The sequence below is a fragment of the Cibotium barometz genome, chromosome 60 (assembly GCF_041138505.1).
Source record: "Cibotium barometz isolate CiBa-2024 chromosome 60, ASM4113850v1, whole genome shotgun sequence".
NCBI classification, from domain to species: Eukaryota; Viridiplantae; Streptophyta; class Polypodiopsida; order Cyatheales; family Cibotiaceae; genus Cibotium; species Cibotium barometz.
The window spans coordinates 23,567,545-23,592,175 of record NC_141105.1 but is presented as its reverse complement, the minus strand read 5'-3'; the positions used below and the strand labels follow the sequence as shown (position 1 = coordinate 23,592,175).

The 24,631-nt window shown below is 42.6% G+C and overlaps 1 protein-coding gene across 9 annotated transcripts; it reads left to right on the top strand.

Annotated features, from left to right (window-relative positions):
- The first annotated feature begins 5,233 nt into the window (after positions 1-5,233).
- On the top strand, positions 5,234-22,812 carry LOC147605144 (uncharacterized). Of its 9 annotated transcripts, XM_086793793.1 has the most exons (8): positions 5,831-5,938; positions 6,090-6,118; positions 6,200-7,793; positions 7,909-7,999; positions 8,091-8,167; positions 21,389-21,454; positions 21,557-21,871; positions 22,032-22,812. In XM_086793793.1, exons 3-8 carry the CDS (start codon positions 6,261-6,263, stop codon positions 22,134-22,136), a joined length of 2,187 nt encoding a protein of 728 aa, XP_086649919.1. In that variant the 5' UTR covers positions 5,831-5,938; positions 6,090-6,118; positions 6,200-6,260; the 3' UTR covers positions 22,137-22,812. The 9 variants fall into 9 exon arrangements, 8 of the variants coding, with proteins under 8 accessions (XP_086649922.1, XP_086649918.1, XP_086649925.1 ...); XM_086793796.1 differs by having other exon boundaries at positions 5,234-6,118; positions 7,909-7,995; positions 8,102-8,167; XR_015265205.1 differs by having other exon boundaries at positions 5,235-6,118; positions 7,909-7,995; positions 8,102-8,167; positions 21,389-21,462.
- The last annotated feature ends 1,819 nt before the right edge of the window (positions 22,813-24,631 follow it).

The window sequence follows — 24,631 nt, the reverse complement described above, 5'->3', positions numbered from 1 at the left end:
ATAGGCTCTGAGTAGATCCAAGATAGTACTATTAGTAACCTCAGTTTGTCCATTCGTTTTTGGATGGAAATCTGTGGAAAAATCTACTTTAGTGCCTAAGTTGGAAAATAGTGTGATCTAAAAGTTACTACAAAATCTTAAATCTCTGTCAGAAACACAGACTTTTGGCAATCCGTGATGTACACATATTTGTTTGATAAGCATATTCGCGGCTTGCTGAGAAGTCAAAGTTTTCTTACAAGGTAAGAAATATGCTTGCTTACTTAAATGGTCAACTATAGTTCAAATCATATCATTATGACTTGATGTAGTAAGCAAACCTGTGATGAAGTCCATGGATATTTGTTCCCAAGTATCATTAGGAATTGGTAGAGGAGTAAGGAGTCCTTGGGTATTACCTTGTAGCTTTTAATTGTCTAACAAACAGAACATTCAGCCACAAATTTTGCTACATCTTGTTTATTATGAGGCCAAAAGAATTCTCTAGAGACCAATTGTAGAGTAGCTGAAACACCTTGATGACCCATATATGGTGGTTGATGCATTTCCTCCAGTATGAATTGCCTAAAAGGTCGTGTAATACACAATCTCTTTTGGAAGAAAGGATAACCATCATGGCATGAATAATCAACAATAGGGTTCCACTTATTGTCTCTAAGTTTAGTCCAAACTTCAGTAAAATTTGGGTCTGTATGATAGGATTCTCTCATAGGACTCAATGGTTGACTTTGAATAACATAAATGTTATGAACACTAGGATGTCTACTTAAAGCATCTGCTACAATATTTTCTTTGCCTGGTTGATATTGAGTCATGGGTTGAAAACTTTGGATAAATGAAGCCTATTTGATATGTCGATGAGAGATCAATGGTTGGGTCAACAAATGATGAATGCTTTGCTGGTCTATCTTGATTAAGAATTCAGATCCCATTAAATAATTAAACAATGTGTCCTAGATATTCAATTTCATCTTAAAAGAATTTACTCTTTTCAGAATTGACATAGAGCTGATTCTCTTGAAGAAGTGAGAACACTTTTTTCTAAATGTTGTTCGTGCTCTTGTGACGATTCTTACTGAAAACTAAGATACCATCAAAAAACACTATAACAAAATTTTGATATTTCAAGAATATTCTATTCATCATTCTGTTGAAAGTAGCCAGAGCATTAGTCAAACCAAATGGCATAACTAAAAACTCATAATGACCAGTTTGGGTTCTAAAGGTAGAGTCTTGAAGATATCTCCTTCGTCCATTCGAATATTGCTAAAGACTTGGGATCCCTTAAGCTTATCTAACAAGTCATCCACTCAAGGTATCAGATATCGATTGTTAACAGTAATCTTGTTTAGTGCACGATAATTGATATACAATTGATATGTTCCATTCTTCTTTTTAATGAGAAGAATTGGAGCACTAAATGGAGAACTACTGGGTCTAATCAATTCTTTATTTAATAGTTCTTCGACTTACCTTTGGATCTCATTTTTCTCAAGCATGTTGACTCTATAAGGAGCTTTACATGGTGGTGAGCTACCAGGAATTATCTCAATTCTATGGTCTTCTGGACATGGTCTTGGTAAGCCAGGTGGTAAATCATCTATGAAGCAATTAGGGAACTTAGAGATGAAAGGGTCATGAGACACATTTTATTTGGAGTCATCCCTGGGTAGTAAACTAATTGACAAAAATAAAAAATATTTTCTCTTTTTTTCGTACAGCTCTTTTTGTTTGAGTATAAGTCAAGAATGGGCTTAATTCACCTTTGGTGTCTGACATTGAAGACAAATTTCTTGGTCACCTTTTATTAAACATATGGTATGGGTATCATAGTCAATCTGGGGATTATGCTCATGTCTTCATGGCATACCTAAGATGACATCCACACCTTGCAAAGGTGCCATTAGGAATCTTCTATTTTCTTTTAGTGAACCCATTTGTAATTCTAAATCCTTAACCTCTTTTGTGCAGTTGTACTTAGTACCTTGAAATGCAGCTTTTACTTTGTAACTAGAGTACCATGCATCTAGGTTAAGTGCTTTCAATGCTTTTTCAAAAATGAAATGATGAGAGCTACCATCATCATGCAATATAGAAATTGATTTTCCTTTTATTTTCCCTTGAATTCTAAATAAAGCATGAATTGAAAACTTACCTTCATCCGAATAGTCGAGATCAGAGTTACCCTCTTGCTTGAAAGAATCCTCATCGTCTTCTTCAATAACGTTGAGTCGAGCCATTGATGTGGAATTTTTCTTTTTATCGGGATAGTCTTACGTGAGGTGTCCTTCCTTGTGACATTTGTAATATCTGAAGATTAGATTGTTTGGTTAAGGTTTGTTGTTGTTGTCCTTTCGAGCATCTCCTTTAGTCATATATTTACCCTTTTGCATCCTGGATTTATCAGAAGTACTAGAAGGGAAAAAAGATTTAGTAGACTTTGTAAAAGATTTATCGTACATCCTAAAATCTCTCAATATAGAAATTTTACGTTCTGAATTTAAGGCGAGGTCCATAGCAGTACTAAGGTCATGTGGATAAAACACATTAACGTCAACCTAATGGTAGACTTAAGTCCAGCAATGAATTTCCTACGTTGCTCTTTTTCCTTGACTTTTTCAATCACTTGAACTTGTAAAAGAATATGCCAAAATTTCTCAATATAAGCTTGGACATTCTCTTTCTCAATCTGGCGTAGAGTGTTCCCATTGTTGACGTGCTTTAGCTTTGTACTGCGATGTAGAAAATGTTTCTTTAAGAGTTTTTGGAACTCTTTCCATGTTGAAGTCTATGTTCACCTTGTTTGATCACATTCCACCATAAGGCAACACTTTCGATCAAGTGATTACAAGAACATTTAATTTTATCCTTTTCTCAGAACTTTTCGCCAGATAAATAGTCATCTAGTTGGCTAATACATGCAATAAGAACTTGAGCATCCTTTTTGCCATCATTACTTTTGGTATATGGAACATAGAGGTGTTTCCTCCACTCTTTAAGTTGTTACTTTTGGTATATGGAACATAGAGGTGTTTCCTCCACTCTTTAAGTTGTTAACAACAAAGAATTTTATTGGCCTTCTATAAAGAAAGATATTGCTCAATTCATAGTTTGAATGCATGGTATGCTAAAAGATTAAGAGCTATAAGGGCAAGATTCAAGGACTTTTAATGCCTTTACTAATACCTATTGAGTCTTGGGAGTAAATATCTATGAAATTTATTACAAGCTTACCTATAGGCTAGTTAAAATGATATGAGAGTCTATATGTTATCTCAACCAAAACTTTGGGATTGTTCTATTCACCTTTTATAGTTTGCTTATATAACACACCTCACATAGCAATTGGACAAGCACCATTTGAGATTGTTTATGGAAAAACCTTATCCATTATGAATATGAGGCTTTTGCATAGGATCCAAGACAATTAATAATTACAATATTGATTTAGATTCTATTCTTCAAGAGGTGCGTGTGGCTATTCGTTCTACACAAGAGCTTAAAAAAGTAAATAAGAAATGTAAAGGCATATCTTTTAAAGAATGTACGTGGATGTCTGAACGATTTTTTCATCAATATCCATATCTAACGAACAAGCAACTAAGGTCAGTTGCAATCCAAGCAAGAGGGAATGTTACATATGACATGTACTCTCTCTCTATGGTGCAAGGAAGAGGGAATGCTACATGTGACATGTACTCTCTCTCTATGGTGCAAGGAAGAGGGAATGCTACATGTGACATGTACTCTCTCTCCATAGTGCAAGGGGACGCCTAGTGTGTCATTATATTTATCTCAATATCGTGGGTGATTCTATTTAATACTTGATGCTAATATATTCTTGCATGGATTCAGGTTGTTCTGTTTTTGCTTATACCAAACGTGTGAGAGTTGTTGATTTATTGAGCAAGTCCAAACAATTATGTACTCACATGATAGTAGTTGGTTATTATGAGTGAGTCCAATTAATTGCTACCACATGTTAGTATTATTTTATTAAGTGTTTCCAATCTACTTATGACCTAACATTGAGTATTATTTTGTTGAGTGATTCCAATTTAATTATGACCTAACATTGTGATTGTATGAGTATAGGCTATGACGATCATGGGCACTGGGCGTGAACACATGTTTAGGTATCTGGATTATTTTTGTCTAAGTGCACATGTGTGCACTATTTCGATTTATTATGGTTAGGCCCATTGTACATAGTTTTTGGGCAAAGGTTTGATACCTTAGACATTGGACAAAGGTTACTTTTTGGCAAATCTCCATGTACAAGATCCCTTGACACTTGAAGTGCAGTGATAAAAACTTAATACATTCCTACATGCATAAAGGCTTTTAAAGCCTTTAAAATATATCATATATAGCTCTAATGTTTTTGTCATTACATGCCAAAATCAATGGTGGAAATCTTGGTTTAAAACTCAAGGGAGAATGTGAAATAAGTTCAAGAGTATAAGGGTAGTACTTACCCATAAGTGTGAGTTGCTAAGTGTAAATGGATGCGCCCACTTGTATGCACATGTACACACCCATATTTACATGCATGTGCTAAGCAAGCAAGCACACGCACACGCACGTGCGCGCGTGCACACACAGACACACACAAAGACCTATCACTCATACATGTGCACCTCTTGGGTCTTTGTTGAAGCTTATCCACATCATAAAGGCACCATCTAATTTTGCATGTTTTACATATATTGAGGACTTGTTAATTACTCCACATAACAAGAGACACTTCCTCTCAATTACTATATCTTTACAATACCATAGATGACAATTACGCTATGACTTGGTCACTAAATCTTGGTGTGTGTCCTCCATTACCAACCAATGACCTTTTTTTTATAATCTTTGAGTCCACTTCTTCGAGTTTCATATCTAGTTTGTTAGGAGCACTCCCAATTTCCCAATCTTTGAGTGTATTTCTTCAAGTATCATACATACGCGTTGTGAGCAGGTATGTCTGAGGAGCACTCCCAATTACGCATCGGCGGACTGAGCAAAAGAAATGGTATGGAAGAGACCTAGGTAAGCTTAAGGTGTGTCACATGTGACATGAAGATGCTTTTTAGTGATGTTAAGGTGTGGGCAGACATGTGACTTGATTTCTTACATTAGATAATGGTTGCTAGCATCCTACTTTTATAGTATAATGCAAATATATATTATTAAATAAAGATATATATAAATATTAATATTATTAATAGTTATATGATTTGTCTGGAGACTAGCTTTGTGCCTGGAACCTCGCGGCGCCTCAAGTGAAAGAAACTTTCCTCTCCGGCTGCCCCGGGCGGTGTGGGTGTGTGCGCCCAAGATATAGGCCAATAGGATGGCGCTCAGCCTGATACGCAAGCAACAGGTGTGTGAGCGTGCCTTCATGCAAGGGGTGGCCTGCAAACGCCCAGAAGATTGATTAACCGGGAGGACGATTCGGAGGCCCAAGCTTGTGGTTACGGGAGGTCGTGCAATCCCTTTGACAAGACAGACAAGTGGATCTCCCTGTTCTTGCTGATTGACTGAAGAGACATGCCCTCTCTCTCTCTCTCTCAGCCTGTGATTGCTCCAGAAACAGGAAAAATGATTCGCCTTTATCAGTGTCCAATAGCTTCATGTGTAGCTTCCACATGCCATAGCTCAGTGTGTTTCCCCCCCCCTTCCATAGCTTTAGCTTCCACGTGCCATAGCTCGATGTGCCATGCAATGGATTTCCCTCATAGCTTATTGCGCTTTTCCCCTTTCTGTATGCCATAGATAAGTATACCCCTTCAGCACGCCATAGCTTATTGTAAAAGCTCAACACAGCATCTGTCTCCTTTCTGTGCACTTCTACCCTGTGGGTTTTTCACTTATCAAGCTTTAGTGCCCCCCTATATTGATAGCATTTCTGGCCCATCAGGGCACCCACATCAGGTTTGAGACGCTACTGCATTTTGAAATGCCCAACTGGGCGCCTGGATCACCCATAGTGAACTCTTCCAATCACTTGGTAGAGTGTTCTCATTTTGGACTCAAACACAAAAGATTGTTTTGCATATAGCAAATCACATCACTGGGATGATCATCTTCATGAAAGAAGGCCAGACGGAGTAAAAAATGCCCGCATGTAAGTGTAAGTTAGTGACCATTTTCTGTTTAAGCAAATACAAAATGCTTTTGTAGGAGGTCTGTGACAATGGGTTTTCAGTGTGCAGGCCACATCATGATGCTTCTGAAGATTTGTTGAATGATGCTTCTGTTTGAACTGGATGGATAGGCCAGAAAAGCCTACCAGTAGTTATACATGCCCTCCAAGCGGGCGGGAATCCGTGCCGGCTGTGGAGGTCCCTCTCAATAATCTATCGTTTCAAGATGATGAAATGCTTTCTTGGTTGCAATACCCATTAGAATATAGCTTTGACAGGAATTACTGCTCAGAAGAGATCTTCACAGAGGCACCCATTTCTCATTCCAACCTTGTCCAGGATGCCTTCTCACATCTAACCCTGAAAGAAGGTGAGGGCCCACAATCAGTTGGCCTTAGATCCTTTACTTTCATACCTCCTGATACCAACACAGGTGAGAGAGCTCTCGCTGCCAATGCAGCTATGGCAATGGGCGCCCGACGAGCTGCAGGCCTTCTATCACAGTCTGGAGCAGAAGCCTTCAACAGAGTTCGAACAAATGCACAGCCGCACATTTCGAAAGAAACCCATGATGTCCTCCCCACTCAAGAAGGTGTTCCAACCCCGTTCAACGTTCCCTCTCATGGCCTTAGGGCTATGAACACCAGATCGGCCCTCAAAAGTCCTCCATGTCTTACAAAACCAAACTTTCCTCTTTTTTCTCGTGCTGTGGCTCCCTCTAAATCCAATGTTCAACGTGCTCGTGCCTGTAGTGACCCAACAGGCACGGAGAGAGTCAGGCAGCCTTTCAATACACATGGAAAAGATGGACTTTCTGCTTCTGGGGCTGATATCGTCTCCACTGCCATGACAGCAGGTTTGGGTTCTCCCACATTAGAAGATCGTGTTTCTAGCACCACCACGGAGAAATCAAGTAAACCTTTCCATGCACATGCGAACAAAGGGTGGCCTTTTTCTACTGCCCGGTGCAATGCCACTGCGATGGCAGATATGGGTTCCTCTAGATTGCAACCATATCACAATGTTTCAGAAGGGCTGTCTGCTTCCGCGACTGCCTCTACCACTACTAGTGTAACAGGCATGGGCTCTTGTAAATTACAAGCCGGTGCTAGTGGCCCAACCAACATTGAGAGCGCAAGGCAACCGAACATGCCGTCTTCTTGTGCCACTGAGTGCACTGCCACTGTTGGTCCTGGAACGGGTTGTAAATTGCAAGCTGATCTCAGTGGCTTGATGTCAAACATTGAGACAGGAAGTCAACTTTTTATCTCACAAGAAGGATTGCTTTGTTCCAGAGGCGAGTCTGCTGCCACTCTTACCATAGACAGGGATCCTTATATGCATTTGGAGCTAGCACGGCATGGCAGGGAAACAAGCCAAGGGATCACCAATCCTGGAAGGTCCTTGCCAACTCCCCTATATGGAAAGGTGCTCATTGCAGGGAAAGAATTGGAACTCTGCACCCATCCTGTGACAGCAGCCAGGGCTCTCACTCCGTCAGAGAACCTATGTGAAATTCTTGAGACGGGTGATGTTACCATGGCATCTCCCTCCAGAGGATCAGGTAACAGCACTGAGAAGAGCACCAAGGAAGCTTCTGCTTCAAGTACCAAGAGGAAAACAGGCCCTGGTGAAGATTCTGAGAGCGAAAGTAAGGTCGGGGCATCTTTTATTCAGAGTGTTGCTGGAGCGTAATGCTTTTCTACACATATGAGTGGATGATAGCTGGCTTCTCACTGATTTTTATTCCTTTCACTTGGGAATTTTGCAGGAATTTGAGAAAGGAAAGCCAGCATCAGGTCGGTCAAGTGGGGCAAAGAGGACTCGAGCTGCAGAGATACACAATCTTTCAGAAAGAGTGGGTAAAGCTAAACATGTTTATTGCTTGTTTTTAAAGTCTATTTTGGTGGGTGGTTTGGGTATATGCAGATTTTCTATCTTAGCTTTTCGCAGAATTCATGCAGAAACGACGGGACAAGATAAATGTGAAGATGAAGGCCTTGCAAGACCTTATTCCCAATGCAAACAAGGTGGACAATTTGCTGTGATGTCTCTGATTTAAGGGGAGAGAGAGAGAGAGAGAGAGAGAGGGAGAAATGAAATGTTATATTAACGTCTTCAAAAGGCCAAGTGACCTATGAGACCAAAGTGAGAGAGAGAGAGAGAGAGAGAGAGAGAGAGAGAGAGAGAGAGACATTATATTAATGTCTACTAAAGACCCAATGAGTCTATGAGACCAAAAAGTTCTACATATGTTTCATGGGTAGACTGAAGATTATGAACATGGAAACAAAAAATGTCAAAAAAAAATTGCCCCATGTACCATGCAGGCTTCTGTATGTACAATAAATAGCGAGGCCAGTGAAATCAGTGGGGCTCATCATGCGTCATCCTCTATTACAGAGTATACATGGAGGCAATGTCCGTACCTGGAGTGGTGCTGCTCAATGGTGCTGGAGTGAATCCCAGATCTGGAGCTGATTGGAGGATGGCCTGGATCTTGACCACGAGGGCATCTGGCTCTCTGAAGGAACTATGTCTGATCCCCAATAACTCCGTGTGAGGTGCTAGTAGATCTCACGTCTGGGGGACACACTCTGGGTGAGCTCCGATGGCCTCATCATGTGTCTATCTTTTCCATCCTCAAGGTACATAGTGAATGTTCACCTCCTATGGCGGTGGTGCTCTTTAGCGCTGAAGTATACCTTGGATTTGCAGCTGCTGAGAGGATGGCCTGGATCTCTCAGGGCAGGGGCATCTGCTGGCTCTCTGGAGGAACTGTGCGCGTGCTGTGGGCATGTCTCGTGTTGAGGATGCACTCTCTCAATGAGCTCGGGTGTGCAGTCCATGATCTGTCTGACCCCTTGGGTGGGAGCCAAAGAAGTCTTTGATGGATGCCCGGGTGGTATCCTACTGATCTCGCCTCCCTGTATGTAGCCTTAGCAAAGCCTCTTTGTGATGCTGCAGCTCGAGCAAGTAAAGGCCCAAGCATTGCTGATCTCTGATAGAGGTCTCTCAAGAGAGTGAAACCTCCCACATATTTTATAATAAACTGGGCATCTGGACAGATAGTGCTCCTCAGTCTCTACCTCCGCAGTCGTTCGTAGTTTGCATATCTTCTACTCCTGTGGTATGCCCTCAGCTCTCCAAGTCTACCGGGAGGTGACTGAGAATGGTGATACTCATGGCATGGGACTTGTGTGTATAGAAAAATCTGGGTTTCTCAATGAAACCATCCTCAACAAGTCTCAAGTAGTGCTCTTTGTAAAAACTGGAGCTTTATAGAAAGCCTTTGTAACATGGGTGCTTGCAGAAGCGTGTTTATGATTGATTGATTGCGATTAGCACCTAATTAGGGACTTGAACCCTTGCAACAAACTGCTGCTTCTTCATGCTCAATACACAGTAGAGAAGATGACCTAACCTACCTTTGTATTTACTTATCGTGAAAAATGTACAATGATGAACACGAGATACCCAATGGCAGCACAACTCCTGAGCTCTCAATGACTCAATGATGCTTGACTGATCAATGAATAGTATGACCCTCAGCCATAGCCCCCTATTTATAGTGACTTTTGGGCTAGTTGGTCGGCCAATCCTAATCTAGGCTGTTCAACACCATAATAATAATAGTGTTGTCCACACTGGCTGCACATTGAGTGCCTTGGCTAGTTGGCTGGCTAACACCAATCTAGGGTGTTCACACCATAATAATAATAATGTTGTCCACATTGGGTGACTGGACAAGAATACAATGAATTGGCACAAATGCCCTTACATATATATACATGACTGCTCATTGGGTGATTGGACAAGAATACAATGAATTGGCACAAATGCCTTACATGTACATGAATCCGGCGCCACACTCGACCTAGAAGCATGTCCACCTCACAACTTGGAAGAGTGGATGTGACAACCCCTCTTGTTTAACTTGGAGAACAGGTGCACATGATGCACCTTTGCTCCATGCTGTTGATCCGGGCAACATGATGCCTCCAGGCTCCGCCACTACTTCCTTGGAAACGGTGGGCATTGGAAATGGCTCCTTTGCCTCTGGATGCTTTGCCGGCATGGTAGAATCCACAAAAACCTTGGGAACTGTTGAAACACTTATCTCAACCTCCTCCTCAACGGCTTCGGAAAGAAGTGTTTGAACTCTCAGGTGTTGCCACCTCCTCGATGAATGTGATGACCTCAGAGACTGGTTTGAGAACTGATAGTGGCTTTGCACAACTGGACATGTGTGCTCCTTTTCGACTTCAGCACTCTTGTTATCTTCCCTTGGCTTCACCACTACTGTTTCCACTTTTCTACTTGATCTCATGAATGTGGCCATAATAGTTGGTAACTCTGCTCTTTGTGGGGCAAAAACTCATCCATCGCTTTCAGACATCTGACTCGGTGCTCTTCTTGTGTTGTTTCCTTTGTCTCTCTATGTCTTCAATTGCTTTTCTACATAGGAATTTACAACGGATGCAATAACCTTCCAGCTCTAAGCCTTTCAGCTTTATTAATCTGCCATGGGTACACTTTTGCACATAATCCTCAACAAAGGATTTCATGCATAGCTAGTAGAAATGCCCGGCCAACCAAGGCCCAGGTTTCCAGGTGTCCCGCACTAGGTGTGTCATGGCACTTATGCAATATCAAAGCTTGTGGATGTCCAGATCACCAGTGCGCACACAAACCTTGACAACTTTGAACAGTTATCCACCTCTAATTGAATAATTTTTCAATATCTTTCTCTTAGCAGCGCTCATCGGAGTGTCCGGAATACTTGGATCTCGTGGGCTGCAACCAGCCTAGACCAATTGCTAGATTCGACGAAAATGGGAATCATGCTGGCAACACCCTTTGAGAGATAGAAGTCATTCGTTATCTCAACAAAAGAGAGAGCATTGACCTCCGGGAACCTACTAAGGGCATCGGTAGCGCTATTGGTTGCCCCCTCGTGGTAACGGATCTCAAAATGGAACCCCTGGATGAGGTCAACCATGTGGCCTTCCGACTTCTCAGGTCGGGTTGATCACATATATAATTCAATGAGTGGTGATGCATCCAGACTACAAATCGAGACCCAAATGAATAATGTCTCTAGATTTTCATCGCATGGATAACAACCAAAAGTTCCTTTTCTTGGGTAGGATACCTCATCTGTGTCTCTGAAAGCTTCTTGCTTTCAAAGGCTATGGGTCTCTCATTTTGGAATAGGGCAGCACCTATTACAATGTCATTGGCATCCGTTTCAACCACAAAGGTTTTCTAGGATTTACGATCTGCAACATAGGCGGTGAGGTGACTAGCTCTTTTAGATATCTAAAACTCTGATCCAGCTTGTCACTCCAAACTACCAGAGGACTTAACTTTCCCTTCTTGCTTCTCACCCCCTTTAAAAGCTGAGTTAGGGAGACATCAATCCTGGCATAAACCTTGATGAACTTTCTAAAGAAGCCAATGAAACCAAGAAATGATTTTACTTGCCTAATCGTTCGTGTAATTGGCTATTCCAGGACTTTACGAATCTTATTTTGATTAATCCTTACACCATCAACGGGAGTACCTGAACAAAACCTTTATCGAGATAATCTTGCAGTTGTTGAGCAATCTTGTCTTTCTCCTTGCTAAACTGATAAGATTACCGGGAGATGGGATTTGTACTAGGCAATAACTCAATTGCATGACCAATGCCCCTTGCGGCGGGGTGGTAGACCATCAGGTAACTTGCTCAGAAATACATCACGAAACTCTTTAAAAATACCATCCAAAATTTGTTCTTTAGAAATTTCACTACTTGAGATTGAATTAAATCACAAGAAGATACTGAAAAGATCATGAAAACAACAAAATGACTCTCAATTTGGATCAAAAAGAGTTTCATATATATCCTCGGCTGAAGCCTCAGGCGAGTTTACATCACAAAATCCATGGGGGACATCACCCTAGATTACATAAAGTTCACCATCATGAACAAATGAGAGCCTTTGATATCGGTAATCTAACATTATTGTCTCGCTCTGATACCAATGTTAAGCCCCCAGGCTAGCAGGCCTTGCAATTAAGCATAAACATAAAGGAAACACACATAGACATTGGCATCTAGCTCACTGCCTAACCACAGAGCTGTGCAGGTTCACCCGAGAGCACAAGGGGATAGTAGCATCAAAGACATGACTCCACGTGCAAAGTCCTTGGCGTCTCCCATACCTCCAGAACACACCCATTGGATGTAAGCACGGAGTAGTCTCAAGGCCCCGAGTCCAAGTCTGAGGAGCTTTCTCTCAAATTGACTCATAGTCACTTATATAGGCCTCCTATAAACCAAGAGCCAAATATAGCACATGTCTCATAAAAGCTACTGATCCCCTCTTAAGATGCCTAACCCCTAGGCTATGGCTAACCTAACCTGAAGCTCTTAACTCTCATTAGCCTTGGAACGTAACAAGAAGCCTTAATAAGAAAGGCAAGCCACGACATTACATCAATGAATGCATGAAAAGGCTGGAAAAGGAGAAGGAGAAGAAGAAAGATTCAGGTATGTCTGTGGGTGATGCATCAACATCTAGTGCCGATAAGGAGTCAGCTGGTTACGCACATGATGATTGGGCTTTTAGTGTGCATTATAACTATGATCCTTCTATACATGATGTATGCTTATCAGTAGCAGATTCACATGTTTGGTACTTTGACAGTGGTGCTAGCACATTACATCTCAGCATGGTTTGTTTTCCTACCTTGAGTTTGCTCCTCAAGGAGCTACTGTCACATGTGTGAACTTCTCATATCAAATGTATTGTTTGTACCTGGCATCAACAGGAACTTACTATTAGTTTCTGCCATTACTAGAGGTGGTCTAGAGGTCATATTTGTGGATGAAAGGTGCAAAGTTTGTGTTGGAGACGTCATTGTTGCCTTCGGTACACTATGCCATGGTCTTTACAAGTTGGATAGATATGAGAGATTGACACATGATGCGTATTCAGTTATTGCCATACGTGCTATAAGTGACACAAAGCTATGGCATGCCCACTTTGGTCACTTGAATTTTGGCAGTTTGTTGAGTCTTAAAATGCAAGAGATAATTTCATAGTTGCCACAGCTTGAGGTCCCTTTTCAAACATGTATTTGAGGGGTGTATTGGGCAAAATGCAACTGGCATCAAACCTGAAACATGAATTAGTAAGGGCTGTCCAAATATTAACTTATACACAGCGATGTATGTGGTGGTCCTATGAGGACACCATCTATTGGGGGATACATACATTCATTGATGAATATCCCAAGCATGCTTGGGTGTATCCATTGAAGCAAAAGTCAAAGGTTTTTACATGCTTTAGACACTTACTTTCCATGGCTGAAAATGTGTCTACATGCAAAGTTGGTACCCTTTGTACGGATCGAGGGGGGGGAGTATATGTCAAAAGAGTTTACTCCATACATGTTTGAGAGGCATAAAACACCAATGCACGGTGCAATACACACCAAACATCTCTTTTATGGAGATGGCATGATGCATGGTGAAAGGGAATGATTTGCCTCACAGTTTTTGGTTGGAGGTCGTTATGTGTGCCACTTATGTGCTCAATAGGTGCCCCACCACAAAGCCTTGCGGACATTGACGCCTTATGAAGTTTGAAATGGTAGGAAAATGTCTTGCTTATGCTCTTGTGCTTGAGCAACAACGCAGTAAGCTTGATGATAAGGCAATCAAATGCATTTTTATGGGATAAAGCAAGGGGTATAGACTCCACCATCCAGCTAATTTTGGTGAGTATAGATGTGGTTTTTGTAGAGAACTCAGTTCAGGCCATGCTTTCATGTAACAAACAGCAGATTGTATGTCCACAGGATCTCTTTGATACACCACTTCCCTTGTATAATTTGGGTCAGCCATATGTGGAGCATTTTGGTGCTCAACAGGGTGCTGAAATTTAGCCCCTAACAGCTGCAAATCTGCGGCCCTCTTTGGTTGAGATTCAGCCTGATTTACAGCCCATAGATGAAGCTTTGTTGTGGAAGATGCAGTGGATGAGGAATGGATAACCATTCAGGAGTCCAGATGGGTGCCTAGATGGCTGTTGGATACATTACATGATAGCAGATTGGCAGCTCCTTTGTCTAGTAGGACATGTGCAGTTTCTCATTATGCATCTACTTATTACGTGGATTATGCTCTCACATGCAATGACGAGGAACTTGTTTCCTTTGAGAGGAAGCACAAGAAGATGATCAATGGATGCGTGTCATGCCAGATGAGCATGACTCAATCTTGAAGAATGACACTTGTTGTTTGGCTGATTTGTCTTATGGCAAGAAAGCCATTGGTACGTATTGGGTCAACAAACTCAAGTGTAAGGCTGAGTGTAGCGTTGATCGCTTCAGAGTGAGGCTTACTGCAAAGGTTATGCTTAGTAGAAGGGTATAGACTACGATGAGACCTTTGCTTCCACTTCTCTTATGACCACCATTAGTTGTATTATTGCTATGGTAGCACATCATGGTTGGAATGTGCACTAGCATTTGGACATCAAAAGTGCTTTCTTCAACGGTGATTTGCATGAGGAGGTCTATGTATCTGAGCCTTGTGGTTTTGTTTGAAAGGGTCAAGAAGCCAAAGTGTGTAGGTTAAAAAAGGCTTTGCCTTAATTAGACTGTGATAGAATGTGTAGCGGAAGAAGGGAAAGTGGAAACACGAGAGAGAGTGAGAGAGAGAGATGGAGAGGAAACACAGGTGAGAACCTGCTCTCAATATCATCATCCAAAGGAATACATGTTCCGAGCAAGAGGGAGAAAACCTTGTATGTGAGGGACTGCAGCAAACAATGCTAAGCAAGTAGTGAAGAATGAGGGAGGCAAGCCAGCTATATATATGCCCATATGAAGGCAGTCGACTAGGAAAAAAGTCCTCCACGACTAGGGAAAAATACCCAAGACTCCATAAAATGGGGAATAATATGGGATAACATATGTGAGGGTTGACGAGCCCCTCTAGCTAACATGGTTAGCCCTAGAGGCTAAAATAGGACACCAAACAGGAAGCCAACAACAAGGGGATGATGTCTAACACCCCCTCTCAGCACCGGATGCTGAGTGAACTCCAAGAAGCCAGAGACGCCGTCCTCGATCAAAGATGAAAGACTGCAGGAACAGGTACCAAGAAAGCTTCACAAGCAATCTCCTCAGCAACTCAGCTACAAAAGCAACAGAACAAGCTGCTAGGTACACCGCTCCTTTGGAAGAAAACAACCATGTAGGCTACGACGTGTTGCTCCAAATAATGGTTCCAAACCCAAGTGTAAGAACACTCCCCGAAGTCGAATGTCGTGTATCCAGCTTGGAGAAGGTATGAAAAATCTCAAAACCAACCAAGATCAGATCCTGTAGATAATCAATCTTGGGAGAAGCAAACTACTCCTCACTGGAACCCTCAAAAGAAAGAGTCAATCTGTCCCAACTCTGTACCAAGAGTAGCCAAATGCTGTACAAAAGCATCCTCTGAAAAGATCGTTATCGCAAGATGTAAAGACTCTGTAGAAAAGATGGGGTCCATTTGCTCAAACTCCGTACCATGAGTTGCCCAATGCTGTACGTAAGTACACTCCACTGAGGTGGGCATCGCTAGATGAAAAGACTCCACATCCCCCTCTAAAAAAAGATGTCGTCGGATTGGTACAAGCCCAACCTGATTTTGATCCAAATCCAAGAAACTCTGGAAGTACCACTGTGCCCCAGGCACGATTAGCAACCACAGATCCAAAGCATCCCACTGGGTCCAAAAAACCATCCTCCAAAACAACAAACCTGCAGAACTGGCAGGGGTAGGGGCATCCTCATAAGCATCACAAAGAGAGGCAGAGGTAGGCTCCTCATAATGAGGAAGGGAAGCAGGAATATAAACTGCAGTGGTAACGAAGTCCTCAAGGGCATCACTGAGAGCAGAAGACTGTTCCATAAGTAGAATCAGATCCCAAGAATCAGCAACAAACAAATGATCCATGTGAAAGGATCACACCTCACAGGCAAAACACCCTCGTTCTGCAAACATTGCAAAGAACACAGGCTCGGACAAAATAAACTTTGCTCAGGATCTCTGAAAAGATCACTGCTCTCCTCCAAAATCAGTAAACTCCTGTCACAAAGAAAGTCTCCATAGAAACAAAACAGCTCCCGAAACTGATCCTCAAGTGAAGTAGTTGGAGATAGGTCCCCTTAGAGTGTAGAAAACTCTGTGGGAAGCAAAACGCAGCCAAAACACTGCTATTCAGCAAAAACAGCACTCCACCACCAACAAAAGGCAAGGAACATGAAGAAACCGGGAAACCGTGTAGGCCAGGAACAAAACACAGGTATAGATGCTCCAAAATCAGCAAAACGCTGACTGAAATCAGAAATTCAGTATCCTCCTCAAGTACCAAACTGCCTCCAAAGCCACAATCCAAACAAGAAACCCCCTCTACAAGTGATCTGTGTCCACTGGAGAAGAAAACGCAGCCAAACAATGGCTACAATCCTGAAAATTCAGGCCAACCAGTGTCCACACCTCCTATGAGGAAAAACGCTGAACAGAAGGTACCTTCGGGTCCAACAGATGAAGCCCAGGTGAAGGTAGAGCTACCAGCAAGATCAGGTCAGAAAAACGCAGCAACCATGGCTGCAAATTTGAAAATGCAGAGGTAAAAGGGGCTGTAGAATGGGCAAACTCTGGAAACGCAGAAGAAATAGGTATACCCAAGCCTCAGATCAGCAAATCGGCATCAAAAAACTTGTAGGAGAAAAAACACAGCATGTAGGCTACTGCTGTTCTGCACAGAATAGGCGGCCAGCACTACAGGGGGGGTAGATGCTGCTGAATACTGAAGACTTGGTGCAAAACTGCTGTAGACAACCACCTGTAGAAAAACGCAGCAGCAGCTGAGAAGGAACGCCTGGAAGAGGCAGGCGACCAGCAGCACTTCTGAGAAAAAAAACGCAAGATCTGTCCACCTTGCTGAAAACACAAAAACGCAGGAGGGAGAGGAGGAAGCATCCAACACTGAAGATCACCGGCACTCTAATACCATGATAGAATGTCAGCGGAAGAAGGGAAAGTGGAAACACAAGAGAGAGTTAGAGAGAGATGGAGAGGAAACACAGGTGAGAACCTAATTTCAATATCATCATCCAAAGGAATACATGTCCCGAGCAAGAGGGGAGAAAACCTCGTATGTGAGGGACTACAGCAAACAATGCTAAGCAAGTAGTGAAGAATGAGGGAGGCAAGCTAGCTATATATATGCCCATATGAAGGCAGCCGACTAGGGAAAAAGTCCTCCACGACTGGGGAAAAATACCCAAGACTCCATAAAATGGGGAATAATATGGGATAACATATGTGAGGGTTGACCAGTCCCTCTAGCTAACATGGTTAGTCCTAGAGGCTAAAATAGGACACCAAACAGGAAGCGTGTAACACGCGGAAGCTCTGGGAGTCTTCTTTCAGCCGTAAACACTCTTGGAAACTATCTTATGCAAAACGCAGATATAGAGAGAGAGAGTAAAGAGAGAGAGAAGTGCTGGAAAATTCAGTATATTCATATGGTACAAAAAGGTACCTAAATCTGCAGCCCCTTTGGCTGCCTTCCTGAAAAGGTGAACATCACCAAAACATTCCTATACTAGGGACCCAACTCCTAAAGGCCTTAACAATGAGCACATGGTCCCCTTTTATACGACCTTTCCAAGCTTGGCCAACTGGCCGACTGCTGGTCGGCCAGTTCCACGACCATAAAGCTCTTCAGCGCTGCCCGACTGCTGTAAACACTGTCCGACTGGACTCTAGTTTACACACAATGAAGCGCCTACAGCTGACACACTTCTGGCACTGCTGACGTCAGCCGATAGCTTCTTTTGGTTCTTCTCCAAGTCTTGCTTGAGCCTACACTGCCAAAAGTGCTCTGTGCTCCATCACCGTGGCTCTACCTGGTTCATACTCTTTATCTGGCTGCCTCTTTTGGATTTAGCCCTGAAAATGTCCATGGCATCTAGGATGCACATGACATCCCCCTCTGCTAAACTTGATGACGGGAATCCAACCTGCTCTTGGATGACTGTCATCATCCCAATCCTGTCTTGAAGTCCGTTTGTCATCATCCATCCCTGGCAACCCTTTTTCTCTGAAAACCCGGCCTGTTCTCCAAACCACTCTGTCTCTGACGAAGATCTATGCATCTGTTTTCCTCTAGTCCATAATCCGTTCCTGCCCTGACTCTGAACACTGTCTTGGTCTTCATTCTTGAGAGATGAGTCTGGCACCCTCACATCACCCTTGGAGGATCAACCTCCCTTGGGACCGTTGCCTGAGAACCTATCTGGCTCACGGAACTGCTGGCACTGTGGAACCAACAAACCTCATGGGAGTTCTTCCCGATCTGTGTTCCTTGCCTTGGGCTTTGAATCCGTGTACTTTCCTGTACCTTGGACCTGTACACCATCATCTGGGACTGAATCAGTGTTTAGCTTTGCTGAGCCTGATGCTCTGATACCAATGTAACACGCGGAAGCTCTGGGAGTCTTCTTTCAGCCCTAAACACTCTTGGAAACTATCTGATGCAAAACGTAGATATAGAGAGAGTAAAGAGAGAGAGAAGTGGTGGAAAATTTAGTATATTCATATGGTACAACTAGGGACACAACTCCTAAAGAGTTGAATGCCTTAACAATGAGCACATGGTCCCCTTTTATAGGACCTTTCCAAGCTTGGCCAACTGGCCGACTGCTGGTCGGCCAGTTCCACGACCATAAAGCTCTTCAGCGCTGCCCGACTGTTGTAAACGCTGTCCGACTGGACTCTAGTTTGCACAAATGTGCAGTTGACACTTTTGGCACTGCTGACGTCAGCCGACAGTCCTTTTTTGGCAGTCGACAGCTTCTTTTGGTTCTTCTCCAAGCCTTGCTTCAGCCTACACTGCCAAAAGTGCTCTGTGCTCCATCACCTTGGTTCTACCTGGTTCACACTCTTTATCTGGCTGCCTCTTCTGGATTTAGCCCTGAAAATGTCCATGGCATCTAGGATGCACATGACAAAGCCAACAACAAGGAGATGATGTCCAACACATGGTATGAGAAGATACATGCATACCTGGTTGCACATGGGTTTTGTAACATTCCAACAGAGGGTACCCTCGATGTTAGGAAGACTAGGGATGATTTGTTGGTCATCATTTTATACATTGATGACATGCTACTCATAGGTCCCAATGTTAAGAAGATTTCAGCCTTTAAGATTGAATTATAGACTTCTTTTGAGATGTGAGATTTGGGCCCGTTGCATTACTATTTGGGCATTCGGTTTTTACAACGTGATGGTGGGATTGTCATGATGCAGTCAAAGTATATACAAAGGCTATTTTATTCTTGAGGATTTTAAGCTGTGGCTACACCGGTTGAGACAGATGCCAAGCTTAGCATTTAGGATTCTGGAGAGCCTTTTGATCTGACATTATATCAGTAGGTTGTTGGATGCTTGGTGTATCTATGCAACACGAAGCCAGATATTCAGTGTGGAGAGCCTTTTGATCAGACATTATATAAGCAAGATGTTGGATGCTTGGTCTATTTATGTAATACGAGACGAGATATTCAGTACAGGTGTCTCGATTGAGTAGATTTATGCACAGTCCAAGTACCAAGGCACTCAACATCGGTAGGCTGTCAGGCAGGTTTTTGCTACTTGCAAGGCACTCAGTACGGTATTACCTTGGATTGTTCTATCTTGGGGGGGTGAGTCACAGCTGCATGCCTTCAGTGATTCCAATTGGGCTCGAGGTTATGACACCAAGGTGCTAGTGGTTTTTGCCTCCTTCGTGGTTATTTATGCATATCATGGCTCAACAAGAAGCAGCCCACAATGGCCTCTTTGAGTTGTGAACTGAGTATAGGGCAGCTTTATAGCGACAGTTGAGTGTGTTTGGCTCAGATGCCTTTTGAAACAGGCCTTCATAAGGGCTATGGCACGGGTGCTTAGCTTATCTTCAAGAAAACAACAATTTCACGCGTAAAACCTTGAGAAAATCTGAAAATAAACAAAAGAGAGAGAGAGAAGACAAAAGATAAAACTCCTTGGTGGAGTCTTGAGTACAAGTTCTTAAAGCTAGAGAGCTCTCGTCCTTTTACATGTCACAACAATGAGAGAATAGCTGAATTTATAGTTCTTGCCCAAAAGCACTTGAGAAAAGCACTTTAAAACTCATGATAGCTCACATCTGCCATGCGTGACCAATATGTGTAGCTACCTGCCATAGATTTTTGATGGCCATATGACATCCTCTCTCTATAGTCATTTGCCTTGTCTCGGTCCAAGGGGTGCATGTTGGCCCTGTCTTGCATTGTAAGCTGTGTGATTGGATAATCTATGAGTGTGAATGTTGGCCCTATCTTGCATTGTAAGCTGTGTGATTGGATGCGTACTTCAGGTACGGTGCGTATGGTGCGCATTTCGAATAAGTAGCAAATTACATATCTGGTTAAGTTCTTTTTGTACGTCCACTTTTTTTCTTTTTAACGACATAATAACAAATATGAAATATGAATTGGGGGGAACTTAAGGAGAATTACGGGAATTGGGGGAACTGGGCAAAATTGGGTGGAAATTGAGAGGATTTAGGGGAAATTGGGAGAATTGGGGGAAATTGGAGGGACTTGGGGGGTAATTGCGGTCTTCAGGAAATTGGGGGATAATCTGGAAAATTTGGGGCAAATTGGGAGACTTGGAAGAAATTGGGGGGACTTATTTGGAAAATGGGGGAATTGGAGGGACTTGGGAAAATGGGAAAAATTTGGGTGAAATTGGAGGGACTTGGAAAAAAATTAGGGGAGACGGGGGAGAAATTGGCAGCATGACACAACGTACAGGTCACTAGAAGGATAAGGTACTTTCTTATTTTTTCATTTTCAACCCATAAAAGGAAAAAGGGGGGGGGGATGGGGATTTTTCCATACCTATACGGAATGTACGAATCTGAATGGAATGTACTGTACGGATTGTATGATTTACAAGTTTGGGATGCAACCTTGTCAAAGCATGTGACGTATGTTTTTTATAGATACCCTAGGCTCTGGTTAAATCCATCTGGAGTAGTAAATTATCCCAATAGAAACCCAATGTTTTTTCAGAGATTTGGTTGCTCAATCCATGTTTGGAAGAGAGAGAGAGAGAGAGAGAGAGAGAGAGAGAGAGAGAGTTCCATGGTTTTCTCCAATGTGAATTGCAGACAGATAAGGCTTCGATTTTGGATGAGGCCATACAGTATATGAAGATGCTACAGTCACAAGTGCAGGTTGCAACGTAATTGGTGATTCGATTAAAACATGGTGGAGCATTTTAGTCATTGCATCATCATGCGAGCAAGTAATTATTTGTTTTTTTGCATATTTAACAGTTGATGTCTATGAGAACTGGGATGGTTGTGCCGCCCATGCTATTACCGCCTGGGATTCAGTCCCCTCCATTACAACCAAGGACGAGTATGGGATTCGGGATGGGTATGGGCATGGCCATGTTGGATGCCACTGGTGCGAATTGGAGTGTTGTGTCCCTTCCTCCGGCTCTAGGGCAGCCTCTCCGTGGATCTGCATACAGTGTGGGATTTCAACCCGGCAGCTCATATCCAGGCACACAGAAGGAATGGGGTCACATGCAAACACATGGAACTAATGAAGCACACACTTTATTACCTGTCCAACAGCAGCAGCAGGTATTCTTTTGTTTCTCAGGTAGTGGTGACGAGAGCTTTGTCAGTCCAAAATGGGAAGTTTTTTTACCTCAGTTTCTGTAAACATTTGTATAGTGCTGTGAAGGTTCACTTCCAAGCCTTGCTCAAAGTTATGTTTTAATTGCTGATGATGGTTGTGCAGCCCTTGCATTTGAACATGCAAATGAATGCAGACACGTATGGGGCTTTTATGATGCAGCAGCAGCAACACGCACAAGAAATTCCATCTAGTAATGCCATGCAATGATGTTTCCTATCCGTCTGCTTGTGATATACTGGAAGGCTGAGGCTCCCTTATGCATCTTCTGACTGAGCTTAGCACATGCTCAGATTTTTTTGTGTGAGTCTGAGTGTACAGGCAAAATGGATGGGTAGTGTGCGAGAGAGAAGACTATCCAAGAAATTATTTGATTGCTGCTGCCAAAGTGTACAGGTGAAGAGTTTGGCTGTGTGTTCATTCGGCTGCAAAACCAGTAGTGATTTGATACTGAAGCAAGGAAGAAACAGGTTACGCTTGTCTAGCTCAATTTAGTGGTGGGTGTTTTTTGATCTATCCTAGATGCCAACTTCCTTGCAATGATACAACTCAGTGCAATGAGTATTGGCAGGTATAGATTGTCGTGTTGCTTGCTAAACATAAGAGGCATTCCTGCAATGCAGTTTGGATGGTGGATGCCTTCTCAGCTCAACTGTTTTTGGTGAATATGTGGCTCAAAATGGAGATGAATTTTTCTTGATGGCAGGTGGCTAGAATGCTCCAAGTTTGTAATGTAGATGACCATGGAAGCAGGTTTTGTCCTTATGGAGTGCACCAGCATGACACTGTTTTTAGCTGGAGTCCATTGGGGTGTTTCTACTAGAATGCTTGCACTAGCAGAGATTTTCAGATTCGTCATCAATATATGTTTTTGTGTTGCACTGTCCCCCTCTATTCATATGTACTGTCGCTTTGTCCCAAATTTGATAGAGATTTTGATCTTTACAAATTTGTGAAGGCTGCTAGAATGCTCTCAAGAACAGGCCATGTCATGCCTGCTTTGGTTCAATGAATCTCTTTCAATGGGGTGTGGCCTTTATGCAGGGTGCTCTGGGAGTGCCTGGGTGGTCATGGCAGCCCCAAGGGTCTCTCCATAGCCACTCTCGGGGGGCTCCTTGCTAAAAAGAAAGAGATTGCCCCACCTATCTTAAAGTCTTTTGTGGAGACTTTCTTTTTCTGAAGCTAGTGATGGATCGATCTCCTGAGTGTTGCCTTGACTTGCTGAAGGGTTTGAGGGGATGGGAACATGATACCGCTCTACAGGAAGCTGTTCACCAATTGCACCGTATCCTTGTACTGACACCAGACAATAGGACACTTGAGCAATGAGAGATGATCCAACTTCTACATTTTCACATATCTTGTGGGCTAGATTTAGTGAGACCAGTGAGGGCCCATCAAAGGGAGTTGATTAGCTTACACCCTTCGAGGTTGTCGGCCATGGAGACTCGGAGGCTGCTGAAATGTGCCGAATGACCTTTTTGGAACTGTAGGGCAAGTGTCTGTTTCAAATGCATGATCGAAATGCCCTTTGGGTCAGACAGCCTTCCTCAAGAGCTTCCAGCCTGTTTCCCTCTTTCTTTCTAGTTTTTAGCCTTGCATAGCATTGGAAGGCTCTTTGGGCAAATGCAGAGTGTTTCTTCTCAAGGCAAGTTTTTTTAATTTCTTCTCATAGTTGGGATTCTTGCTCCACAACTGGCAAAGGGATTGTTATCTAGGTCTTCAACCAGCCCATGTTGAGGTGAGGCCCAGTATTACAAGCCATAGTTGATATTGTAACTCCTCGAGAACAAGCGGACAAAGGCCTCGTAAATGTCAAAGCTTTTGTTTTCAGGAGACATTGGCCAAGAGGCCATGATTCAAACATAGGAAGTCCCTTTTGTCTTTTATATAATTGATCTCATGATATAAAGAGGTTAAATGAAGATGATTTCATAAAAAGATGCTTAAGAGTAAGTTGAGGTCACGTTTCTTGGGATTGTAATCTGGCTTGAATAATGGTCTTTAAGCAATAATGTTGGAGTGCAAGGCAGTTTAATGAGGGTGTATCGAAAGAAGTTTATGGTGGACAATTCATTAGTGGATGATATTAGGCCCCTTGGGAGTCTCTCTCTATATTTGAATGGTTCAAGGGGTGCCAAGTTTTCTTTTATGCTATTGAGTGATACATATAATGGAGCCATACCTTTTTCCTAGAATGGTGAAACCGTGCCTCTCTTTGAAGCTTTTCAGTTGGCATGGATCTACTATAAGAAAGCTACTTCCCTCGCCCAAGTCCACCTAGACTAGGATCAATGATACTACATTCTTTCTACCATACATCATCTTGAATTGTGTTTGTGATGTGTGATGATGAGAGCCCAAAGAGCAATATTGTAACAATATATGCAACTAGCCTCCATGTCTTTTGTTTGAATTTTATGGAGGGCCACAATGTTATTAAGTTCTGGATTACTTAATGGGGATGTGGCCAGGCAAATTGAGTCGCCTCCATAGTAGATAGTTGATTTATCACATAAAATATTGTGCACCTTACATAAGCATTTGCACATGGTAATGCTCTTTCATTTTCTTCACTTTTCTTCTTCTTTGGACTGACACACATGAGTCTTTGCACGGTGCAATCTCAACTTGACACACAATAATGAACGTCTACCCACTTCCATTTTAAAATTGGAACCAAATTAATCTTGTTTTTAAAAGAC

Excerpts from the sequence above, each read along its gene's own strand:
- LOC147605144 (XM_086793792.1), top strand. The coding sequence starts at position 6,261 with ATGGATAGGCCAGAAAAGCCTACCAGTAGTTATACATGCCCTCCAAGC. Across the intron at positions 8,000-8,090 it reads CAATCTTTCAGAAAGAGTGG|AATTCATGCAGAAACGACGG; the intron begins GTAAAGCTAAAC and ends AGCTTTTCGCAG. Across the intron at positions 21,872-22,031 it reads CTGTCCAACAGCAGCAGCAG|CCCTTGCATTTGAACATGCA; the intron begins GTATTCTTTTGT and ends ATGGTTGTGCAG.